The 27,224-nt window shown below is 39.0% G+C and overlaps 1 protein-coding gene across 3 annotated transcripts in view; it reads right to left on the bottom strand.

Moving 5' to 3' along the window:
• Nucleotides 1–27,224, bottom strand: part of Gria3 (glutamate ionotropic receptor AMPA type subunit 3) — a 286,862-nt gene that overhangs the window by 32,739 nt on the left and 226,899 nt on the right. For all 3 annotated transcript variants that reach the window (XM_005358429.2, XM_005358430.3, XM_026784914.1), the window contains exon 12: nt 21,001–21,199. In XM_005358429.2, the coding sequence (XP_005358486.1) occupies nt 21,001–21,199 (199 nt within the window). The remainder of the gene's footprint in view (nt 1–21,000; nt 21,200–27,224) is intronic.

Here is a 27,224-nt window from a genome sequence, read left to right on the forward strand (position 1 = left end):
ACAAAAGGACTAGATTTGGCTTTGGAGGGCTCAGCTTCTACCTTCCCCATAGTATAATTGTCAGACTCCCTCAAAGACCCATATCTTTTTTTTATAATAGCATCCTTGGTCATCATGGAGGGGTTCACTGATATTAAAGGGGCTTCTGTGTTTTCTAAGGAATTCATTTTTATTTGAATGGGAGATTCATGTCCCCAGAAATAATATGGAATTCTTGGCATTTTAAACAGTTCCATTTATGACTAGTTCATCATGTATAGAATAGCAAGCAAGGGAAGTAAGATAAGAGTTCCAAGGACTCATTTTCCTCCCTCTAAATTTATGATATTGTTTGACAGGTTACTCAGCTTCATCTCTAGACTGAACCTTTAATTAAGAGACCGTAATTGTAAACTATAATATGAGTTTCTTTCTGTGTTGCTTAGCCCGTGTGAAATTTCTTCTTTTAATAAGAGTTCATGTGCTATTGACAGCTGTTACAAAGTCAAAAAGGTATCTTTGGGCTTCACCATGCCTGAACTCAGCACTTCCTGAATCTATGTATTATGTGTGTCCTTCCGAATATTTACAAGCAAATGCTACCTTGAGATCAAATACTGGGATATAGATCGGCGACCTTTACATGTCAAGGTGCTAGGGGAAAGAAAGCTGACGGTGCAGTTGCTTTGGAGAGTTCTGCTCCTCCCCCTGCCCCATCCCCTTTGTCTTTCTTAAGGTCCAATGGGGTTAGAAGAGACTATTGTTCATGTATGTCCTAGTGAGGTGGGCAGGTAGGAGACACAAAGAGGTACAATCAGGTATGAATAGTGTAGGACTCTCATCAAGTTCTGTAGCATAGTGAGAAGTCTCACCCCCACAGAATCTTTTTTACTGTATTTCTGTTTTTCCTATAGTTTTACCTTACTGGGTAGTCTAGACTGAAACTCACTAGGTAGTAGACCTCCACCCTTAGTCTGTTACAATCCTGTCTTACTCTCCCGGGTACTCATGTTATAGGTGTCTGCCACTACACCAAGCTCCAGACATTCCTTAGTTGTGACTCAGACAATGGAAATTTCTAATAGTAGTTTATTTTTGGCTATTTAACTTTTTATTAAGCCAATCACAGTGACATATCTTTACAAAGTGTAATCAAAAATCTTGCAACAGTTCCCCATTTTGGTCTAACTAAAAAGAAAAGGATTCTAATAGTAAGTTTAAGTACACGAAGGGGAGAATTTTTTTCTTTGTCCCTTTCTCTCTTTTTTTAAAATTTATTTATTTATTAAAGATTTCTATCTCTTCCCTGCCACTGCCTCCCATTTCCCTCCCCCTCCCCCAAACAAGTCCCCCTCCCTCGTCAGCCCAAAGAGCAATCAGGGTTCCCTGCCCTGTGGGAAGTCCAAGGACCACCCACCTTCATCCAGGTCTAGTAAGGTGAGCATCCAAACTGCCTAGGCTCCCACAAAGCCAGTACGTGCAGTAGGATCAGAAACCCATTGCCATTGTTCTTGAGTTCTGGAATTTTGTGGCAAGAACTTTGCCTGCCACACAACTTTGCAGGTGTCTCCTTTCTTTACTCAGAGGGTCCTTCGATTTCTCACTGCTAGAAGCAGAAGAAAGTTGGATATCTTTAAATTTTATATTGGCTTATACTTTTTTGACTGCCAAGGTGATTTAACATATGTCATCATCTCAATTATACACCTCCGAATCCCTTGGAGGTAGCTCCAGCAGCTATTGTTCATTGATTGTTGGAACCTGAGAGCCAAGAACAGAGTCTGGACCCAGTAGGGCTCAATGAATATTGGTGGAATGAAACAATGAGCTCGGGTTTTATGAATTAGGAAATCAAGGGGGAGAGGGCAATGGGCAAGAGATGCTTGAAAAGACATTAGCCTATCTATTTGTCTCTATCCATTTACCATAAAGTCACTTCAAATAGACAATCTTTGGAAAAAACTATGCTAATTTTCAGGCAAGTCCCAAGCAGCATGCCACCTTAGAGGATATGGAAATTTAAAGATCTGCTGCTGATTGAACAATTTCTCTAAGATCACACAATGATAAATGATGCTGAGACACTACCCATGTCTGCTAAATTGGAGGCTACAGACAGACCTTTCCCCTGGACTTCTCATCTGCTTTACTGGAACTCTGACCATACTCCTCTGATAAAAGAGAGCAACTTACCTTCTAAAGGGGCTTTTAGGAACTTTTGGGAATGGGTAATAACTTTGAAATTAGTCCTGGCCTGCTCCTATCAGGAGTAATCCTGCTACTCGCTCTAACCCTGCTATAGACCCCTAGTATTAATTAGTATTGCATTACATAAAGGAACAAGACAATTTGAGGCAGATGTAGAAGAGCACATCTGATAGGGCTTTGAAGAAGTCAGTACTTCTGATGAGGTGCATTGGGAACCACTGAATCTCACAACCACCACCCAGTATAGGAAATAGTTTTTATTTTTATTTGGACCAAGGAAGTGATTTCATTTCTAAAGCATGCCTCAAACCCCAATTCCATTGTCCTTCCTTCAAACATTCAGACAAACACTGTCTCTCAGTTTCCTTTGGCTTCCTTCAATGACCGCCTTGTGCGTGAGTATTGGTAAGAACAGGGAGAAGAAGAGAAGGAAATGCTTCCTGGGTTCTATTATTAGCTTTTCTATTGGTGGATTGTGACCCTGTCTGAGTTATTTTGGGGGCTGGGCACTTAGATAACTTCAGTGAAATTAGACTTCACTTTTAGCTCTGACGCTGAGCTTTGCCCTCAACTGTCAAGAACTCATTGCAAATGCCTTTGCCTAACATTTTCACACTGTCTTCTACAGTTCGCGGCAGCTTCTTTTCTACCTTAAGGAATGTTATTTTAGATGGCTCCTTTCCAAACTGTAGCTTCAGCGAAATTTCCAGTGACCTCTCTAGTGTCCCTTGCTGGCATACAAAGTTAGATTTCTATTCTGATTCAATTTACTGTTGGCTTCTTTTGCCAAGTAAGACTAAGCATATTCCAGTTGTCTGAAAGTAGCCTGTTTTTTCACTTAAGTTAGGTATCCAGAAAAAGTCTTCTGCACTCAGCTGCGATGAAATGGCACCACTAACACTTTGTTGGCTCACCCACTTCTTTTTTCATGGCACTAAGTCCAGATGAAAATATACTATTATTTGCTGTTGTTGTTAATCTGGAGCCACATTCACTTATCTTGTTCATTTGTTTCACTCAACATAATGGGAAAATATCCATTTTCAGCGCTTAGAACAATGGCTGTCACAGAGTGTACTACCAGTAAATGTTAATTTAATACATAAATGAACAGTTGAAATGTAAACTCAGATTGTTTCACAAGGAAGTATAGATTCTCTACCTTCTCTCTACGTCTATAGCTGAGAAAGGGAAAATGGTAATTCTAAGGTAGCAGAGATGGAAACGGAAAGAATTTGCATTCCATCCTTGTGCCCCCTCCACACCAAGCTGCCTCTTAGTGGAGGAATTACTATGATGAGATTGGTCCCAAAACATCAGTGAACTGGTTGAAATAGAATTTTTTTGACTCATTTTAAAATTATTATTCCCTTTTGTTTGCTCTTATATTGATGGTTTGTTATTTTGCAGTTTTGTACATGCATAAATGTATTCTGATTATACTCTTGAATTATTTGCTACTGATGAGATTCAGGTAGAGGAGAAATCATTGCCTTTCCTGACAATCACCATAGGCTCCAATGGATAGTGTACATTCAATAGACCTACTGTTTTGGTGCGATTTTCTGTGGCCTTAATCGTCTCCACTGGTTCATTTTTGGAAGCCACATACCTGAGTTAAAAGGCACAAATTAAGTTAAACCTGCTAGTTTCTCACAAGACTCTATATCCTACTGTTAGAGATAATGCCTTCTTCTTGACTTAGGCAAGTTACTTAAATTTCTTTAAGACTCTAATAGCTATCTTTGAAAAAGGGATAGGATAGTAAATAAAATAATTAATAAAAACTTCTACCAAAGGGCTTAGTATATTATAAATCTTTAATAAATTTTATACACTCGTGTTCCTGTTCCCATGTCTTCACTGCCAGGATGGACTGTATCTCCTGATACTGTTGGTCAAAAATAAATCCTTAAGTTTCTTTGGTAATGTATTTTGTTGCAGGAACAAGAAAAGTAACTAATGCAGGAACGAAAGGCAGACAACATTGGGGTACATGATGGCACGTGTACAGATGGTGACAGATTTTGTGTTGCCAGTGCCACTGAGGCACAGATTGAATCAGATCTCATTGACCAGATACTTGGTAAAAACTATCTCAGAAGGTCAAATGGGGTCATTAACTGCTCAATATATTCACATTTCACCCTTTCCTGGGGCTCACCACTTTGAATAGTTGGCTTTAGATTTAAGTCTTTTCTTCCTTTCTGTTAGAAGTGTTCCAGTAAGTATTTCTAAAGGCGCTATGCTGATTTTAAGAAAAAAGTGGCTGGCTGGGGTTTTGTCTGGCAAATGCACTGACTGTGAAAGCTGCAGCAAAATTGATTTGCTGGCATTTGCATGTCCTGGCACAAATATGCTGCATGGAAGCCCATAGAACCTTCTGGTAAATGAAGCAAGTGAGGGTGACTTCACAGAATGATTATGTTTCACTAAGGTTCGTCAATGGGGTCAAAGCAGTGGTCTCCATATGAAAAATGACAAATAAAACCACTAATTTTTTGTTAATCTATTTAGATAAGTACAAAATAGCAACTTAATCTGATATCTAACCCCTAAACACACACCAGCATATTCATTTACACCCATAGACCTCATGCTTATGGACATATCCCAAGCTGCCATTATTCTGCCCTAACCAGTATGAGTACTGTGGATCAACTACCTGGTCACTGGTGCTCTGGAAGGGCCAACCTTTCCATGGTGAAACTTGCAGTTATGTGGTGTTTTTCTTTGTAGGACACTGGTCTTGATCTTACACCGAGTTGGCTTGGGTACCTATTAGCTATTAGACAAATCAGTTAATTTCACTAAACCTCTGGTATCTCATCTGAAAAATGGGAATAATAATAGGACCTATCTCATAGTATATTTGAAATGATGAAATCAAAGACTGCCAATAACAAATTTAGCATAACTCCCGACAACATAGAAAACACCATTTAAGTTGCATCAGACACCGTGCTAGACACAGTAGGGAATGGTGGTATATAAGATGTGGTCCTTCTGTTCAAGAAGCTCAAAGAATTAGCAGAAGTGTCCTGAAACTGATCTCATTAGAGCTGTGTTATCCATTATGCTAGTTTCTGTCTATGCATGTCCTACTTGAAATGTGGCTAGTACTGCTAAAGAAGAGAATTTTAAGCTCATTTTTAATTAATTTATAATCAGTAGTTAGAGGAGCAAAGCCTTAGAATTGCAGCAAGAAGACAGGACTCCATTTGTCTACTGTATAACATTCTCCTGCCTTTTGCTCTTGACGGAGGCAATGGTTGCATCAAATGGAGAAACAGACCTCCCACTTATTTTTTGCTTACCTAGCCTGTGTTTATGGAAAGCCTCTCCAGAGAAAGCAAAGTTGTGTTATTTGTATGAGCAAAAATTCCTCACACCCATGCTGAGACTTTCTTTTCAACTTAACCTATTTGTGGAAAATTGAAAATAAATGACCTCCCATGTCTAGGTGTGCTATCAAAGAATATTCTTATTACATCTAAACAAGAGCCACACTTTCCTTCAAAGAAACAGATTATTACACAAGAAAATGCTTGTTAGAAAAAAATTGGGAAAGCTATTTAAATTTCCAGCCAGCTTGGTACTCTTCCTCTGGTTCTAGAAGTTGTTATGTTGTTTGGACTGCGTCTCTTCAAGTCTCCTTCCCAAGGGAACAATTATAACGGGGATGAGCAGCCAAGAAGCAATGCTCAAAAATCCCCCATTATTTTTTCAAGATTTTTTTCCTTTATCTGCTCTGCTAGATGGGTTGAGATGTTGTGTATGACCAAAATTAAAAGCGGTAGACCTTCAGAGATACTTTCTTCTAAAATCTTAAGTGACTGCCCAGTGGCTTCAGGGGCTTTTACCCGTTGTTTGCGCCCTAGGTTACATTTGTGTTAAGGTTACTGCTATACATTTGCCTCAAGTCACCAGGGGAAAATAGGCTTAACATTTTCTATGGTGCTAATTCCCTGGGAATCAGGCAAGTTGAATGTCAAAGTCATTTGGCTTGGTTTCTGTCGTACAGTCACCAGATACTTGGAGCAAGCCATTTCAAAAGTCCCAAACTAAAACAAATGCTGCCAAATTGTAGATTTGTAACTTAAACCCCTTTAGGGAACAAATAACAACAATAGAACAGGAAACAGAATAGTGAGCCGAAGCCAAGTTGCTTTTGGTTTACAGGCTCAACTAGAAAATTAGATTGCTTTACTTTCAGCTCTGCTCATTTCTCTGCTACTGTTGAGCAGAAATAAAATCAGAGTCGGATGACTTTAGACTGCTTAGCCCTGAATGGGAGAGATTTGTCATACCCTCCTCCAAAGGTCTTGAATCTTTGTGGAAGAGATGTGGGAAAGATGGGAAGAGCAAGAGGTGGTGGATGATTCCAAGAAAATAGCATCTTCCAGACACAACATGGCAGGTGCGTATGTGAACTCACAGACTATGACCTGCCCAAGCTCGAGCCTGACAAAATTCTTGCACAAAAAATGGAAGTAGGTCCATAGTCCCTCCCCTAGCAAAGAAGTTATTTGCAATTGACAATTGCTGGAAGAGAGAAAATGAATTTTCTCTAATGGAGTAATGCTGGCTTTATCAACTCAACTCCAGGGCAGGCCTCATGCTCATGAGCATTAGCTAACAAATTGGACTCCATGTTTTTAAGCAGCAATTTTTCTTTTCTTTAAGAGGAAAGAATACAAAGTTTGGTGGGTAGAAGGATCTGCGAAGAGTTGGTGGATAGGAAAGCATATGATAAAAATGTACTGTATGAAATTCTCAAAGAATAAAAGAGTTCATAATCGAAAACTTTTTACAGTTAACAAGATCACATTATTATCACATTATTACTTCATTTGACTTGAATTTCAGGTAGACTCTGATATCATCTTTTTTTTTTCAGTAAAGATCAGTAGTCAAAATGTAGGAAGAAACCATAATGAATTTTACAGGACTTACAAATAAAAGGAAATTAAAAGCAAAGATTGGGTTTCCAAATTTTATGTTTTTGCTAGTGCCTAAGAAACTTGGGACCTGTGGGATAATTTATAGGTAGTCATTGCTTTGAAATGCATTTCCCTTAAAGCCTCATTTCTGTGCCAGCAACTTATCACCGAAGAAATACAGGAACTTGAAAAGCATGCCCCCTAAATCCTGAGCAAGAGTGTTATTATCTGTTGTTATTGTAGAGGAGTGGAGTAGGCCAATAATACATTTTATGTATTTCTCCTTTAAGATGCTTCTGCTTGTCTTCTATGCTGACTCCGATCAACCAGTTACAGACTTTTATCAGCTGGAATTACTGATCACTATCTTCCTTGCCTGTCCCTACCAAGTGTGTCTCTACATGAAAGTCAACACAGTTAAGAACTGCATACACAGTTTTTTACCGCAGCATAGTACTCTACTGTCTATATATTCCACACTTTCTTCATCCATTCTTCCATTGAAGGACATCTAGGTTGTTTCCAGGTTCTGGCTATTACAAATAATACTGCTATGAACATAATTGAACAAATGCCCTTGTCATATGATAGGGCATCTCTTGGGTATATTCCCAAGAGTGGTATTGCTGGGTCCAGGGGTAGGTTGATCCCGAATTTCCTGAGATACCGCCACACTGCTTTCCAAAGTGGTTGCACAAGTTTGCATTCCCACCAGCAATGGATGAGTGTGCCCCTTACTCCACAACCTCTCCAGCAAAGGCTATCATTGGTGTTTTTGATTTTAACCATTCTGACAGGTGTAAGATGATATCTCAAAGTTGTTTTGATTTGCATTTCCCTAATTGCTAAGGAGGTTGAGCATGACCATAAGTGTCTTTTGGCCATTTGAAGTTCTTCTGTTGAGAATTCTCTGTTCAGTTCAGTGCCCCATTTTTTAATTGGGTTAATTAGCATTTTAAAGTCTAGTCACAGAGATCCACACTGGAGCACTGGACTGAGCTCCCAAGGTCCCAATGAGGAGCAGAAGGAGGGAGAACATGAGCAAGGAAGTCAGGACCACGAGGGGTGCACCCACCCACTGAGAGAGTAGGGCTGATTTATTGGGAGCTCACCAAGGCCAGCTGGACTGTGACTGAAAAAGCATGGAATAAAACCGGACTCTCTTAACATGGCGAACAATGGGGGCTGATGAGAAGCCAAGGACAATGGCATGGGGTTTTGATCCTACTTCATGTTCTGGCTTTGTGGGAGCCTAGCCAGTTTGGATGTTCACCTTCCTAGACATGGACGGAGAGGGGAGGACCTTGGACTTTCCACAGGGCAGGGAACCCTGACTGCTCTTTGGACTGGAGAGGGAGGGGGAGAATGGTGGGAGGAGGGGGAGGTAAATGGGAGCCTGGGAGGAGGCGGAAAATTTCCTTTTCTTTTTCTCAATAAAAAATTAAAAAAAAAAGAACTGCATACACAGCCCTGTCTCAGCCATTAGGATAATTTGTGATCAAGAACCAGGCTGTTTTCTTCCCCGTGATTAAACTACTTGTTTCCATTAATCCCCCAAATTCAAAGCCATTTGTGAAAGTTCATTTCTACTAGGAGAACTTTTCTTTCACTGTCTGCCATGTGAAAGCAGCAGAATATTTAATTGCATGCCTTCCTATGTAGTCATCTCTCTCTATGTTGTGTAGCTTTTCCCCTTTTCAGTCTCAAAATTATTTGGAGATTGCTCCCCCTTTTTCTACCTAATGGCAATCTGCATTTCTACTGATTTATATCCAACCCATTCATTATCTGGTTGCTGAAAAGTATGTTATTAATGAGAGGCAGGTAGGAGTCATGCTGTCCTCCCCAGGTTTAAATGAATCCCTAAGATGGTACAATCAAACAGATATGCAAAGCAGGCCATTAGTAATGCCCATTAAGGTTACAAATTTCAACAAAATCAAGGAGTGCAGAATTGTGAAGTTTCTCATTGTTTCAGCCTTAGCACCATGATGGTTCCTGCTGCATATATAGTAAGGCATGGATTCAAAAATATTGAAAACATGACCTGTGTGTAAAAAGGAGCATCCAGGATTAACTATTAGACTACCGGAATAACACAACCATGTCACTGACTCAACGTAAGTATGATCTAAACATCTTTGAATTCTTCTTTCCCTGGTTTGTACTGCTTTGCTTAGATAAGAGTATGCCTTATAACAGATAAATCTTAGAAAAGTTGTCATACAGCAGATTCTTTTTTTGAATATCAAATTTTCTTTCCCAACCACTGCATGAGCTATTCTATGCTTATTTCAGAAATTCTCTGTCTAGCTTTCTCTGAGAAGTAGTTAATGATCTCTAAACAGCAAAATGCATTAAGAGATTTCTGTTATCCAGGGAAGAATATGTCTCCAGTATGAATAATTTCCATTAATTTCTTTTGTTTGTTGTGAATTTTATGATAGATGGATTACTTAAAGTAGACTTCAAGCTACACTGTATAGGTAAAGATTTGGAAGGGAATCAAAGAATTAATGTTTTAACTAGTTCTCCTTAATCTTTATGTTGGCAGAAGTGCAGGCCCAGAAATTTCTTGGGAAGAAAAGCCAGTACAAAGTGACTCAAGGTGGGGGGTCTTGATATAATGGATGTTCTGCAGCATCCCCAAAGTGCCAAGGGCAGAAAGAGGTATCCATGGTAACAATAAGAATCCCAGTGGAACAAAATGTGGAAAAAAACTGGACCAGCCCTACAAAAACTGAGCAGGTCTCTATGAAAGAGAGAAAATTACTCTCCAGCAATAGTAGAAGGCTCTTTTATGTACTCACAGTTTTTTCTTCAGGGAATGATGATACCCAAAAGAAAGCTATGAAGAGGGAGCAGGCTCTTTCTTAAATTTTTGTCAGAGGTACAAATGATTTGTGGATGAACACTCTATGTAACTTGTTAAGAGTTGTGGCTTAACCTTGTAGAGGTTTTAAATGATTTCTACACTCATTTTAATCCATAAAGACTACACAGATTATAAAATTTATCAACTGCCTATATAACTACTGCTGTGAAGAAAGGCTATGCTACCTAGCCCCTGGGCAGGAGGGCATGTCTCTTCTGCTCAAGAACTGGAAGTCTACTTCCACCCTGTTGCCTATATTGAATACACTTCATGACCACTCTGTGGGTAGGAGACTTTGATGACAACAGTTATACTTCTATTTAACCGATACCCTTAGTACATTTAAATGGCTATGGCAGTGTAGAACCAATAAAATTGAGAGACAGTTAAAAAAAAAAAAACTAGAGAGAGTTCATTGATTCATTTAAGGCCCGAAATCCTGCTATTGATCATATTACTGTTTTTAGAAAGATGTATTACAGTAACCCTCCTTAGTAAAGGCAGCTTCAGCTCATAGTCCTCTTACTGGTCGGTCAAATCCACTCACTCACAGGAGGCTTCAGACTTAAATAGGGTCATATAAAAATTGTTTGTGTTTGTGTGTGTGTGTGTGTGTGTGTGTGTGTGTGTGTGTGTGTGTGTGTGTGTAGGCTTTCCCACAAATAGGTAAAGGGGAATAAAGGATAGGAAGTGGTATATTAAGACAGTGCTTTTGGCTAAAGGGCAGGGGATTCTGGGCTTTGATTCCAACTTTCCCTTCTGTACTGCTTTTAAGTTCTATTCATATTCCTGAGGTCACTGACTTCCTCTGGATTTTGAGCTCTTCCAAGTGCTCTGGCTCACGCCTACACAAATACCACTGTCTGAGTTTCGAACTTAGAGCCATGGAGCTCCTTGTAGAACTGTCTCAACAGAAAAGGTACACAAAAGAACGAGGAAAGGGAAGGGTGATGCAATAATAAGAGAGAGCTTCGGGCAATGATTAAGAATTCAAAGCTGCTGGTGTAATCCCTCATTGTGTCCTTTTTCATTTTAAAAGACATTTCGCTTGCCCAGAGATTCAAACCATGTTTTAATACTTGAGCTACCACATGTGGAGTCCAGCTCTGTTTATCACTTACTGGTCTCTAGACTGGGGAATTTTGAAGCTTGGGATTTCCTTCAGCATCTGTAAAAACACTATTACAGGAATGACAGGCTAGTGACTTGAAGTGAATCCTTGGGATTCGTATGATGGAAGGAGAAAACTGACTCCTTCAAGTTGTTCAACAAGCTCCACTCACCTGTCATAGGACATGCACCCAACCCCTACCACAAGTACAAATGTAATAACAAAATTACATATACCGCTGCATAAACTCAGATCCCGTGAGCTCCAACACGTTATATGGGGAAAGAGCAACCTTCACATTCAGGCTTTGATTTATAAGTTTCTGAGTATTTGACTTATTCGGTCTCATTTTCTTTCTTTTTATGAATTTGTTTTTTTGTGTACTTTTCATTCTAGACTTGATGGCTTCTGTTTCCCCTTACCGACTAGTATCTGGGGATAGTCGCCCAAGCTATTACCTATGTCATACTGACTGACAGTCTTCACTGTTAACCTGTGTTTAGACCTGACTATCCACAGTCTTTCAGGAGAGGAATTTTGAACCATGGGGCTCCCGGTATGGTCCATATAGACATTAACACAGCAGTCCTGCTTAAGCCAGAGCTATCCAGTTAAAAGGCAATGAAAAAGGAAGGGGGTTATCTGCCTCAAAGGACAAAAACGTAGGTCAAAATAAGAAAAAATTTGAGGTCTTCGGGTATTATTCACCTGTAGTTTCATCCCCCCATTTGTCGTTTTCCAGGGTTCTTCCTGTTCAGCCTGCAACTAAATAGAATTGCTTGGAATCACTACAGAGGTCTTTACTTAGGAACCGGCATCTTGAGTGGGGACATAAGACCCAGTAGTCTGTATTTGAAACCAGCATCTTGCGTGGGGAAGACCTAGCAGTCTGGATTTTAAAATAGCCTCCATCCCTGTTGTGGTGATGCATGGCTATAAGCCTGGCACTTTGGAGATGACGTCTGTAAAAGCACAAGCTCAATATGAGCCTTGTTTATACAGTGAGGCCTTCACTCAGAAAACAAGAAATGACAGCAAAAAATGTACAACAGCGACAACACAGATCACACTGCAGGTTGGGTTGGATTGTAACTGTAGTCCCAGGATTTGGGAGGCTCAGGTTCAAGATTTGGGAGGTAACAGGTACAGTTAAGCCCAAAAGTTTGAAAGTCGTCTGTGCAACATAGCAAGATCCCTTATCTCAATAAAGTAGAATAGAATAATAAAATACCTCTTCAAGTGATTTTACATGCAGACATCCACAGACTGAGTCCCTTATTCAACATCTCTGACAATTGGCCATTAATCTATTCTTGAAGACTGCCATCTTCTTTTTGGATTGTTCTAGTCCAGTGATTCTCATTCCGTGGGGCTCCTCTGGCCAATCTCCATCTCCAAATATATTTATATTATGGTTCATGACAGTAGCAAAAATATAATTATGAAGTAGCAATGAAAATAATTTTATGGTTAGGGTCACCATGACATGAGGAACTGGAATAAGGGTCACAGCATTAGGAACACTGAGAACCACTGCTCTATTAGAGTGTTCTTTTTGCCTTTTTCTGAAATCTCTATTTTTGGCTATTACATTTTGAACATTTGTTCCTGTCCTTGAGTGTCCAGCAGAACAAGCCCAATCCCCTCTTCAAATGCTCATTTTTCTAACATTTGGAAATCATCTTTAATATGTATATTTTGTTACATAGTCTCTTTAGGGTAAATGTCTTATCTAAGTGTAACGCTGGGAAACAATGTCAAAAACTTGTGATCCTGTCACTTTGAGTTAGTTGTTGGATACTTCCAGACAGCAACACTTTAAGTTAGGATCATGAGTCAACCATGAGAAGTTGTGGCTGTTTTCTGTATATCAGCTCAAAAACTGAAGTTGTCCCTCAAGCCTCTATCTAGTACCTTAGACACCTTTCCGTGGTTCTGAGAAATATGGATTTATCAAAGTCTACTGGAGTTTATTTGTATTTATCCTCAATGTTCACCATTTACCCTGGCTTTCTTGACACTACTGGAGATCGAACCCATGCCAGCCCATTGCTCTATCACTTCGCCACATCCCTAGACTTCTCAAGTATCGACTGTGTAATTCTTAACTTTGTTTATAAAATTGACTGAAATCCAAGGCTGAACAAACGGAGCAGAATCATTCTTTAGGCTCTGGCTCATAGGGCACTTTCTTTTCTCCTATTATAATACATAATAGGCTCCGATAACATAGTACTCACAAGCGTCCAAATTGTATGTGTGAAGGTGTCTTTCTGTTGGCCTTATGTGAGGATAGTGACAGTATCCAAACATTTTAAAATCAAACCTCAAAACTGTGTAAGAGGGCTTTGAGTTCCTTTGTGGTTACAGCATTCTGAGTCTCTTTGTGGTTACTCCATTCATATTCTTTCCATGTTAAGGAAAGGGATTGTTGACCTTGTTTGAAACAAGACCTAATGCAATGGGGTTGTTTTAAAATATGAAACATTTGCTATGAACTCTTCCTGCATTTGATATGATTTGTCAAACTGTGTTTGGATTTTGCTTTTCAATGTCAGTTCCTTAGACTCATTTCCAAGATTGTAAAATATTTTTCAGAGAGTATTGTTTTAATGAACTTCATCTTCACATATTAAATGTAAATGATAAAATTAGAACTAAAATGAAATTTAGAGGATTTTTGACTTGAGTAACAATTTTCAGTCTACCCTCGAATGTTTATGTATTGATTTCTATTGTAATTGCCTCAATGCAGTAATATCTTTTAGAGAAAACTTTAAAAAACACCTCTCTCATGTTTTGAGACAGGGTTTCACTGTGTTGTGTGGCCCTAGCTGTCCTGGATCTCACTCTGTAGACCAGGCTGGCTTCGAACTCACAGAGCTCTGCCTGGTCAGGCTATGGAAAGCTGGGATTAAAGGCATGCTCCACCACTTCCCTGGCATTAAAATCACCTTTAAACTCCCTCTTTCATAAACATATACACAAGTCATTTCTTGCAAGAGGATGAGTGATGGGTATCATAATACAGTGTACATGGGGTAGGGTAAGTATTTCTGATGTTTTACTTATTTATATATTTCAAAATAATTAGAGGAGAAGAGTTTTAAGTTTTCTGACACACAGAAATGATGATATTTTAAGGCAATGAAAACATATTTACCCTAATTTGATCATTGCCCATTGCATATATGTATATGATTATAATATAATAACACATTCCTTAACTACATACATAATTATATGCCAAATTACTTGTAATATGAAATTACTTGTAATATTAAAACAAATGTTGTAGCTGAGACAATGTTCTCTTCAGACAGGTAAATTTTTTCAATACTTCATACAATTCTAGTATGCCTTTTTAATCTTCTTGGCCATAGTTTAATAAGTGTCCGAGTCATTAAAAAATGTAACACTTAAAGATTTCAGTAGTGGTCACTGGAAAGAAATGTAAGTCAAAACCAACCATCTTTGGCTAGCTCTTTTCATTCATAATTGTCACACAACTCATGGTGTATTCCATGAATTCACTACTAAAATGTATCTTAAATATGGTCTATTATTCAGTCTCCATTCCTGTAACTTTAATGTGGACTTTCATTTTTGAGAAACACTGATTTGTTTCCTGTCCCCTAAAGCATTTTTGCGATTGTTCCTGTTTTTTTTTTTTGCCGGGGGGGGGGAGACAGATTCTCACGTGTCATATTTTCACATGACTTTTCTTCTTGAATTAAATGTTAAGTCCCTAGAGAGACATTCCCTGAGTCCTTTCACCCTCAGGATTCCACTTAAAATGGTCATATCTAATTTCAGGCCATTTTTCCATTGTACCTTAGAGCTCTTAGCAGTTCTTAAAATTGTTCTACATACGTGTTTCATTGCATGTTAATTGTTTCTCTCTACCCAAAAGAATGCACGTTTCTTGGAGGCAGGGATTTGGTCAGATTCCTATACAGTTTCCTAGTGCCTACATTGCTATAGTAGATACTTATTATTTATTTACTCTGGGCAAAATATAGAAGATGTGGATAATAGAAATGAGTATGACCATAGACTATCACATGCTTGCTTTGAGGAAAAAAAAATCCAACCAAAAGTTTTGTTTGTGATTTGTCCTTTTTATTTTAAAAGTGGAATGCATCTAAGCATCCAAGTTCATTGTTCTTACAGGTTAAGTATACTGAGATGTTGAGTCTTACAATCAAGTATTCAGCGTCTTGCATGGTGATCATGAATAATTATAAATGATGTATTTGTGTAAGTTTGCCAGGTGAACCCAAGGAAAGCCTAATTGAACAGATGGGTCCTCTTCCCTTAACTGGAAGGCTATCAGATGATTTGACTTTGTCAGATGAAAAACAGAAAGTGAGCTCTGGAGATGAATTCTAGGGAAGAGACTTTTAGAATTCTTGCAAAGATCTGGGAGTCCTGTGTGATGTTAATTACCCTGATGTCAGAGAGAGTTGGCAGCCTCAAGGAGAACTGAGATCTAACCCCCTTAGGCTTTCTGGGCTGTGAAATGCTCTCATAAGCAAGTAGGTTACCTGGGAGGATGAACAGAGATAGGCTAATAACCTCCATATGGTTGGGTACTTTGGGCAGATGGCCTGCATGCCACCTTGAAAGCACCTGAAGTTTCTAGGTGGTCTTGAAGGGCAGCTCTAAATCGTGCACGTTAAAATTGTCGAATCTGTGGGCCCCAAAGGAATGGCTAATGGTGGACTGCTTCGCAGATGAATCAGTAGTAATTTATAATTAGAAGTAGAACTGGGACCAGCAGGATGGGGAGAGGATACAAATGAGCACCCCCACAACCTCACAAGACTTAGAAGAAAAAAATTACATCTCTTCCACCAAGAAAGCAGTGGAAGATTTCTTATTCTATTTTTCAGAAACGCCCTTCACAGAGCCTTTTCTGGAGTGACTTTATTTTAATTGCCCTATTTCTGGGGACTTCTCTTAATATGTCCTGGGATTTATAGAACCCTTCATAGTTTTAAAGCACATTTAGTGATATGCTTTCACCCACCCTGTGAGGGAAGTGGAGCAGGGACTAGTATCACTGACAAATTTGAGAGCTGAGGAGCAATATCCTCTTTTGAAGGAAAAAATAGGGAAGTCATTGGTGGGTGGAGAACTAAAAACAATTTCATTCTGTTCTTCTTTTCTGTTTTATCCACCATGCATGATGTGAGTCTTAGCATGTCAGACAGTGTAACAAATCATGTAATGGTTGGAATTTACTGTGCGTACAACATTCCTTTGAGTTTTATAAATGTCTTCCCTGTCTTTGCCTCCTTATTTGGATCAGTTTGAAGTTGTCAGAGCATGGGAAAACAATCTTCTTTAAGTATAGGTTTTTTTCTTTTTGCACTTTTCTTTTTGACACAGGGTCTTATACATAATCCAGCCTGGCCTCAAATTTGTGGCTTTTCTACCCTCGCCTCCCAGGTGCTGGTATTGTCAGCATGTGCCACTACAGCAGGCTAAGATTCCTCTACCACCGGCAGTGAAAACAAAGACCAACTGAGAAATGATACAGCTGAATGTGCTCTCTGAGTGAATATCTGCTTAGGAAGGGATGGGGAAATCCAACAGCCATCTCAACGTCTTTATCTCTTTTCTGAGGCCTCAGCATGTTCACCGTGTGGTTGTCACTTGATCTCCAATCTTGACCTATAAGGTTGATTTCTGACCTTTCCTATTTAATGTAGTATATGACAGAAAAGTAATACTATTTTTTTATTTTCTAAAACCACTATGTAGTATGTATAGCTTATATCTCCAATCTACCACCAGTTTGTGTCAACTCCCCTCTTTCTGTTTTTGTCACGTGTTCTCTTGTATTTGGCTTGACTGTATTCTCAAACATTAGCCACATCATTTTTTTTGAGGCAATGGATCATTGTATAGCCCAAGTTGACCTTAGGTAGCTATGTTGCTTAGGATGGTCCTAAACTAGTAACCCTTTTGCCCTAGTCTCCTGAATGCTGGAATGCCAGATATATGCTACCACGCCCAGCTTGTGTTTTCAAACTAGTTACATTTGGTTGAACCCACCCAGATATATTGTATGTCACAACTTTGATTGCAACATAGTATTAAGTGACACAAATTTTCCCAAAAATATTTTTTATAGTTTGATGTGCTACTTAATATCAGGAAATGTAGAAGAAGTCAGGGAGATTAATGGTAACTTTTCCCAATCATCTCAAAATGTCAACATACACGGCACAGGTGTACTTGTGGAAGGAATTTGCTCTTTTATTCATGCACTTGAAAAATCATGTTGTAGACAGATACTGAAGAAATGTGGGGTCCAAGTGAAACTGTACTTGTATGGTGTTCTGCTGGACTTACACTGTGTTCTACTCCAAACAAAGAAGGTGTCCTCAACGGTTTCCTACTAAAGGCTAGCTAATTTGTTTATCCTAGGACACAAAGGACAGTCTCCACTCATTGCACGGCATTCCTTTTATATTTACTTTTCTGTGTGTGTGTCTGTTCATGTGTGCATGCACACTGTGTACATTTTCAAGTGCATGAATATGTGTGTGTTGGCACTAAGTGTCTTCTTCAACTGCCCCCCCCCACCTAACTTTTTGAAGACATTCATTCATTGTTCTTGGAGCTCAATGCTTGTCTAGGCAGGTGGGATCAGGAGCTCCTGGATCTGTCTGTCTGTCTCTACTTCCACAGTAGTGGGGTTACAGGTGCTGGAAAATGAACTCAGGTTCCCATGCTTGCACTTCGCTGACTGAACCATCTTCTCAGCTCCTACATTCACTTTCTTAAAGATTTCACTTAAAATCCCTCCTTTTAGCCCTGAATTTGTGCTAAATGGCAATGTTGCCAAGCATTTGAAGAGGTAGTTTAAGGAGGTCTGAAGACAGAGATGAATTTGCGGTTGCTTTTTCCTCACAGTACTGCTTCTTAGTACAAACCTGTATCAGGTTAAATTTTTAGAAACAAGTGGAGAATTACTGTTTTGGTGTAGCTTTCCCAGCCATTAGTGGTGTTTCTCTGGCCTGTGACAATAAAGGTGTCAGCTTGGTTTTTAGCATGTATGCCTCCACCTTTCACTGGGAGCTGCTGTCTAAGGAAATCAATTTTCAAGTCCAGAGGGCTGATGGTAATATTCCAGATGCCTCTTCTACCTGCATGCATTTGCTCAGTTCCTTCCTGCTTTTCCTGATGGGGCAGGCCTCACTGTTTCCATGACTTTATGTGAGTGTAAAACAACAGCTAGGGAAAGCTTAGAAAATGAAACAAACAAAGGGATCACTTAAAACTGCCATCATTTTAATGACAGCCTTACCTAGGATGAGTAAAAACATGTCCACAGGGCAATTAGAAGAAAATTTTCTTTTCTTTCTTTCTTTCTTTCTCATACTGGAAGATCTAGAGGGCTGGCCCTAGGCTGTTTTATGTTATTACTAGGTGGCCTCTGTGGTTTTGGGATGGTGTAAAAGGGAAGAGAAACGAGCTCATGTTATGGTTGTTAATGCTTCATGTGGTCTTGTTTCATTTTCTAAAATCCAGAAGGCATGCTATCGGAGCTCTCCATTTTTTTAAAAAAATGTTCCAGCTGTTCCTAAAATTTTTGTGATACCTCAAGATCACTAGGGGCTGAAAGTGAAGGGATATTGAGCATAGGCATCAAGTACTTGTTCTTGCAGGTTGGTTCTTCTGCCCCATTGAGGGCAGGTGGGGTACTCTGCACTGAGCAGTGGCGTAGAGAACATAGCAAGGAAAAATGCCTTGGAGACTAGTAGGTTGGGTACATGTATTGTATGAACACCTAGTGTTCTCTTTGCTAAGTTCATAGAACATTTTCAGTATAAGCAGTCTTAAAATATCCACATTTGTACACCACTTGGCTTCACTCATAGATCACCAACCCTTATTTGCTTTTGTGAACCACTCTACAGAGTTCTAATGCTGTCACTAGTGACCATTTGGGGAAAAAGAAAGTGTCATTCAGGGGATCAGAAGCGATTTGCATTTTGTTACATCTGCCTGCTTCTAATTAGTTTTTTTTCTCCATCTTCATGGGAATACTCATTGGCTGCCAAGGTCACAGTAGTTTGTGAATATTGGAATCTACAAACCAGTTAGAATGGGATGGTAACTTTGTTCAGAACTGAATGTAGCTTCAAATCGGCTGCAGTCATGTGATCCTCTTTAATGAAACCATCATCACATGAATCAGTAGATACAGACACAAAGTACATGGGGGATGAGGCCGGAGCACAGTGATGATATGGCTGCAGTTTCAAGCTGTCTGCTAACAAATCTCAACAATGACCCTTTTGCGAACAGTACTGATGGATGGATTTTGAAAGCTTAATGGAAATTGATGTTATGTATTGATTACCATTTAACCTAACCTTGTATCATTGTTAAAGGAAAAATGCTTTTCCTGTAGAACAAATACCTCTTATCAGAGGGTCCTAGCTTGCTTTTTGATCTCCTAAGTGGTCAATTAATTCATACAGCAATCAGATATCTATTGAGACAGTGAGCATAAGCTCTGTTGAAGGTTGATACCAAACCAGATTTCCATGGAGCTGATTTATGAGTTAAGTACTCACCAGATGGAAATCCCTGGCTTCCAGCCCTGACACATGTGAGTTATTTCATGGGGGGTAAGGGACTGTTCCTAAATAAGCTCTTGGGATTGCCATAGGAGCCATATCAGTTCCAAAGGTGCTTACCATCATTTTGACACTGCTGCCTTAGTTGGGCATAATGGTCTATTCTGTAAACAGGAGGTAAAGGTGAGACATGGATAAGTGGAGGTACTGAAAAATCTTCTATGGGTCCCAGAGCTATCCTCCTAGCCTTCTGGGAGTGAAACAGGTTTTAGTTAATTGCTGTAATGCTAAGAAACACACATCTCCTACTTTTCCATGAAATCTCATGACAGTGCACATAGAAAAAAATATTGCTTACTAATTTATTAAAACAAGTCAGAGTAGAGACATCTGTTTACTCTTGACCTGAAAGGAAAAGCCAGTAATTATACGTGCCACCCAGTAACTTGTTTATTGTTTGTCGAGAGTGACAAAAGTTTTCCTGTCCACACTAAAGTGGTGTTTGGAACATTGCTACAATAGCTTATAGTGGCTTTAGAAGAGGGCAGTGGCACTATTGACTCATTTTAAGCCAAGCCCTTTTTTTTTGATGGTACAACTAAAAATTTGTGTTCTTACCAATGGTAATGCAGTTTACAAAGCTTTACTAACTCTTGCTCATGAATAACTTTTTCTTTCCTCAATAAGTATTGGCCTTTAGGATGCAGAGGAAATTAATCTATTCAAGAAATGAAAACAGTGATAAAGTGCCTTTGAAAACAGCCTTATCATCATGTATATCCTTGAAACAACTATAACACATTTCAACAGAAAACCAACTCTGAAATAGAATATATAATTTCTCCTAGTCCATCACTTGTCAGAGTCTTACAGTTAATTATCTAACTTGTGTGAACCACTTAGACAAAAGAAATCTTTCTGCTTTTATAAAAGCTAGACAGAAGTATTATTTAGTTCAATACCCTCATTATTTGAGTAAGAGGGCAAAAGCCTACAGAAGTTAAATGACTTGCCCAAGGAAAAATATTCACTTCATAGCAGGGTTGAGATTCAAACCTTGGGGTTCAAATTCAGTACTCTCAACATGTCAACTGCTCTGTCTCCCATGAGTCTTAATTCTAATGGACAATGGATCCAGTTACAACTAAGCATAACAGTATTTAAGACACCGTCCTTTGATAAAAATTTCCACTTTCCTACAAGCCCCACTTAAAAGTACTGCAGAGTTGTCTTTGTGAAGCTAAAATGAAAACCAGCAGGCTGAATTAACGGCAAAGCACTTACTCTGAAAAATTCCTTTGTAGAACCAGAGTCCAGGGTCCCATATGCAATTTCAGTCTGCTTGGCTAAATCTTCAGCACTCTCAATGGGGGACACCATCCTCTCCACAGTCAGGAAAGCAGCAAGGTTTGCAGTGTAGGATGAAATTATGATCAGGGTGAAGAACCACCAAACCCCACCAACAATGCGCCCAGAAAGTGATCTACAAAACAAAACAGAGACAAGTCCAGACCCAGAGGGCCCAGATCTCAGTTTTTTTTTTTTAAACCATTGTCTTTACTTATAGAAAGAAGATAGATTTTTATCATAGGCAATGGAGGAGGGAAGTGATGATACAATGCAATCAAAACAACAGCTAAAGCTCACGTGTTGACCACAGCATGTATATGATGATGACATGGGCAAACACCCTTTGGTCCTCTCCATGTTTTCTCTAGTTTGGATTTTGAGTGTCTCCCAAAAGAGTCCTATGCTGAAAGTTTGGCTGCTAGTCTTTCTGTTGTGCTATTGGATCATTTAAGAGGTGGGACTTAGCTAGAGAAAGTTAAGTCACAGGATATGGTGTCCTTGACTGGAATGATAGGACCTAGTCCCTCCTCTCTCTCTTGATTCTTGGCCACCAGGAAGTGAACAGGTCTCACCAGCCACATGCTTCTGTCAGAATGTATTGCCTCACCAGATGCTCAAAGAAAAGAGGCCAACTACTTATGGGCTAGAAATCCATGACCATGAGCCAGAGTAAACATTTCCGCCTTGCCGTTGGTATTTCAGTGATTCAAGACTAGCCCAGATTGAAAATCTAACCTTTCAGTCACATAAAATGCCTTTCTCTTAGCCCTTCTCATTTATAATTTCACATGACATGTTTGCTTTCTATGACCTTTTCTGGGCACATATATGGAAGAACGAATACTGTGGTCGACCCAAGATGACATCAAAGCTTGGGTGGTAATACCTAGATGTCTGAACTTCTAATATTGCACAAGTCAATACTTGTGGTCAATTTAGGGATCAAGTGACATAAAGCAATATGCAAAAGATAGGATCACAAATCTTTTCACATTTGAAGAGAAATGGGAAGATACTGGCAAAAGAGCATTGTTAATTTGAGTTCCATAAACTAATGTTGACACAGCTCTTTTGTAGAACTCGTCACCCATGAGGCATGGAACCAAGTGATAATGTTCCTTTTCATCTTCACATAAATGGTTAATGAGGATCAGGAGATCAAAACACTTTCCCTTCACACATGGGGATAGTCCTGAGTGAAGAAACTCCCTCTATCATATGGGTTCAGAGGTATCAAAAGGTCTCTTTCTTCTTCTGAAATCCTAAGACGAAGAAACTCATTCTACCATAGATTTCTTTATTGTTCAAACCACCCTCTATGTCGGCTATTCTCAACCTTATGGGTGGAATGACCCTTTTGCAGCGGTTGCATATCAGATGCAATTTGTAGCAGTAGCAAAGTTGCAGTTATAAAGTAGTAATGAAAATAAGTTTATGGCTGTGGGGGTCAGCACAACATGAGGAAGTATATTAAAAGGTTGTAGCATTAGGAAGTTTGGAACCACTGCTGTGTGTTGTCTTCTGTGCTCTAATGGTATTCAGTTAGCGTGGAAATGGTAGGTAAGTTTTAATGACTTGAACTTTTCCTTCAATGTTTTGATCTAATTATCAGGGACTGTAGCCAAATATGGATAAATTTTAAAAGGAAAATTTTGTCAACATTACTATTTGTTGGATTTATGGGCAGGGTTGCTAAAATGTAGATTCAGGATATCTCCTTGCCCATGAATAGATGATTCCTAGGTATCATTGGGGATTCTGTTGCAGGTGATGAACAGACTCAGCTTTGCCTGTGTATCAAGAACATCTGCTTGTGTCAAATCAAAACAACACAACAACAACAAGAAAAAAACCCAAACCAACAAAGACATCAAAGCAAAACAAAAACCTTGCTGAGAGTCTCCTCTAGACAAGTTCAGAGTTCTGGGTGCTGGCATATTTTATAAAAATTTAAGAGTATAATTAGAGTTGTAAGTTATACCCTTCCATCACAAGTGCTCATCATGGAGAGGGACTGTGGAAATTCAGAGGGTAACAGATGCTCAACAATGGGTAATGACTTTTGATTTGGAATCTTTACTTCTTTTGCAGTATTGCTGGAGGCTGGTGTGGTCTATAGAAATTGAAATCAGCTCTGTAGGGTTTTATAAAACATTGCCGCATCATCATTAGTATAGTTCTAGTGCGGAGCACAGCTCCATCCTGGCTAGCGATGTTCTTCCACGCCTAGAGAAGCTCACAGAAAGAGCACCCACTCTTCTAGAAAGTAAAGAATAAGCGTAGGTGCCTGGCACATCTCCAGGCTCTGTGGGAAGAGGGCAGTTCTGGGCTGAGAACTGACAAATCCGGTTTTTCTCTGCATGTACTATGATTTTACCACTCTGAAGCAAATTCAAATTCCCGTGTCCCAAGATAACCCCTTGCTCTTAGCATGTGGAAAATTCAGCTGTTTATGGGAAACAGTCCGATAATTCTAGCGAGTGTTTTGATAAATAATAGTACTATTTACTGGTTAATTATAAAATATCTATTTGATTATCTTCTAAGTCTGCAGTTTCTGTTGGTCTCTGGATGCCTAAAACACAGTCAAATATAATTACTCTAGCTTTTTAGATGTGAAAATCTGCTTTGAAACAGAGTTCTTTCTAGCTAATAGCTACATCCTTACAATTGCATCTGGAAACATTTCTCTTTAAATCAGAAGAGATAAACACATCTGCATGAGTCAGAAAAGAATGTGTCGCCCTTCCTAATGCTAAAAGTATACAGAATATTTCAACTGGGAATTTAGACATTTTCATAATTATCTTCAGGCTTGACATATTCAAATTTTAAACACATAGACATATCTGACTCTGAAAATTACTTTACTGCACAGAATATTAATGCTTCAAAATGGCATCCATGGCAGTAGGGTAGTAAAAACGATAAAACAAGTTGTCACTTATTGAACAAATCCTTTATGACAAACTCTTCTAATTGCCTTATACATACCAACGTTTTTCATCTTCCATCTCTGTTGGCCAGGACCGTGTTACAGATAAGCAAGCTAGGGCATCTTATAGATAAACTGATACAGAGAGGAAAATCAGAAAATAAAATGTCTGTACTTGCATAGTAGGAAAGAGATTCCCAGGGCTGACGGTATGGCTCAGAAGATAAAGGTACCTGATAATTCGGCTTCCATACCTGGGACCCACATGCTGGAGGGATGGAACTGACTCCCACAAGTTATCCTCTGACCTCCACGTACACACTATTGAATGCACACACACACACACACACACACACACACACACACAAACACACCCCTTCTATCCACTTGTAAAATAAAAAAAATAAATAAGAATAAGGAGATTAAAAAAAATCTAAGAAGAGAAATACCCAGATATTTTGTAGTATAAAATAAACAAGGTTTGGATAAAAAAATTTATAATGGTGTGAAAATAATAGATTTTAAAGTAACACCAAGAAATGTTTGTCTATTATTATTTGTTGTTCATTTGGATTGCACCTGTAAAAGTCATCCTGATGTGGAATGATGGGTTTTGCTGAAGCCTTAGCTTGGAGTAATTCCAGACTTGGAGTTTGCTATGGGAAGAGGTCTATTACGCTATGAATACTAATAGCAGTTTATGCATTGCCTGCTTGAAATGTGGAGGAAAATACAGGAATTTATGGAAATTACATTGTGTCATTTTATTGAGGCTAATGGACTGTGGCTGTGTCTGTCTGGTTTTAAATCAGGCCTACACATCATAATCTGGTTATTTTGGTCACCTCAGTACTGACTCAGATCAGTGTGTGGTTTATCAGAATGACTCAGCTGAGATCGGTTGTTGACATGACTAAAAAGAAGCCAAAGTGCAAAATGGCCAATTTCGTGTCTTCTTGTCTACTTGTTATTAACTTTGGCGATTATGTGGTTAATTTCATAGCATACAGTCAGATCTCTGCATCCCCCTGATCCACATCTACATGATCAACCTGCTGCAGATTGAAAATATCTGGGAAAATGCTAGCTTTCTAAAATATGGACAGACATTTCCTCTTGAGATTCCCCAAACAATGGCCAAACAACTATTTTCTTAGCATTTACATTGTTTTAGCTGTTATGATTCATCTGAAAATGATTTACTGGGCATGGGAAGATGTACATATATTATGTGCAAAAACTCTGTGCTCTTTGATATAAGGGATTTGAGCACGTGCAGGGTTTGCCATCTGACAGGGGTCCTGGAACTAATCCATTATGTTGCAAGGAATGCTGGTATGGATGGGTATGGCAAATTTGAGAGAATATTCTTATAGAAATAATAAAATAGCCTTACAAATCTAAACAAATAGCTTCCGTGTGGTTAGTATAGAATGTAAACGATTGTAGCTGATAATGATTAAGACAGAAGTAGATTTGACAAAGGCTTTGGTGAAATTTACATCAGCCCTCTTCCATTTTCTTGGCATACATGCTTAAGTCTTTTTACTAAGGAAAAAATGCATTGGAACCCATGGGAAAGAAGCTCCGCAAGCAGTTTTGTATTTCTCTCTCTCTCTCTCTCTTTCTCTCTCTTTGCATTAGTAAAACTACAGCTGCTTAAGCCCATGTTTCACATAGAGAATATACAAAAAGTGACTGATGGGTCAACCCCATCACATTTTGTAAAGGATCTATTAAAATAAGACAAGACTTTAGAGTTGAATTAGAAAGGCCTATCATTTCTCAGTACCTTTCTTTCCATTAATGCAGCTGCAAATTGTTTAACATTCATTTCAAGTAGTTTTGTTGCACAAGACAGATCTCAAGGTTAGCATAATGAAATGGCTGTAAAATGCTGCACACTTATGTTTCTAAAACACACAATAGTGTGCATGTCATATTTTTGACAAAAGGGTAAGAGGTTTGAAGTTAATGAAAATAAATTAGTACCAAAAGAAAAAACACATGCAAAATATTGTCATATATATATATCAAAAAATAGATAATGTTCTTTACTGTAATAGTAAGAAACTAGAGTCCCTACATTAATAATAAAGTGTATTTTATGATATCTGAAATAACAATAAAAGTGAACTATGGACCATAACCTTCATTCTGTAAGCAAATTTTGTAATCTGCACTATCCTAGCTTTATGAGATGGCAAAGGGTAACTAAACCTTTGCCTTCGTCTAAATTCTTTATCATTCCTCTCTTCTGTTCCTAAAGTATGCATCAGGTCCATTCTCCATCACAATGCCAGGACGGTGATAGGCTCTTTTAAAAATGTGCAGAATCAATCCTTGTTTCTTACAGTCTTCTCTGATGGAAATAGATAACCACACCCCAAAGACGGAAAACTGCAGCTTTTCAGCCAGAGTCATGAAATCGTTGTCATAAAAAATTCTGCCTCTACATTATTCCCATGACACTGCATTGCTACTGCTGGGATGTGAGTTTGTGGTGGGATGAAAGGAAAACGTACATCACTTAAGATGCAGCTCAAACTCCTAAGACCTTTTGCTGTTCTACACACCTTTTCTTTAAAGAAGGACCTTTGTGTGGAGAGCCCATGTCTAACTGTGACAGAGGCCCTGCCTCCTTCTTTCAAAGGACTTGCTATCTTGAAAACTGAATAAAAATATCTTTGGAATAATCTGTACTCAGTAATGAGGTTCCAGTTTGTCTATCCTTTGCTCTCCAGTTTCCTTTTGGTCATATTCCCAGCCTTCATGCCTTCCACTTGGCTCCCCAAGTACTCCCTGCAGCTTCACAGAAAGTCAGCAGGGGGCGCATTTGTCTGGACTTAGACTCTAGATGGCACAAGTGGCTCTATCAAAGTTTCACGAAGGAAACACATTTCAGAATTTAGAAAGTTATACTCTCTTGTCAATGTGAGCAACACATTACGGAACCCCACGCTCACAACACTTTGGAGAAATGGAATCCTTAGAAGCACCAGACGGGCTCAAAAAGGAGAGGCTTGCACTGCGCTATCAACCCCCAGTTTTAGGAACTCTGACCAAATGCAATATTAATGGGCATATACACTACACTAGGATGATTAGAATAATCCAATTTCATAATAACAATAGCTAACATTTATTGCGCTCATAGGCCAAGGACTGTGCTTTGCATTTTATTGATGAGAGACAGAGGTCTAGCTGGGCTTAGTAGTTTGCC

The sequence above is a fragment of the Microtus ochrogaster genome, chromosome X (assembly GCF_000317375.1).
Source record: "Microtus ochrogaster isolate Prairie Vole_2 chromosome X, MicOch1.0, whole genome shotgun sequence".
In the NCBI taxonomy this organism is placed as follows: domain Eukaryota; kingdom Metazoa; phylum Chordata; class Mammalia; order Rodentia; family Cricetidae; genus Microtus; species Microtus ochrogaster.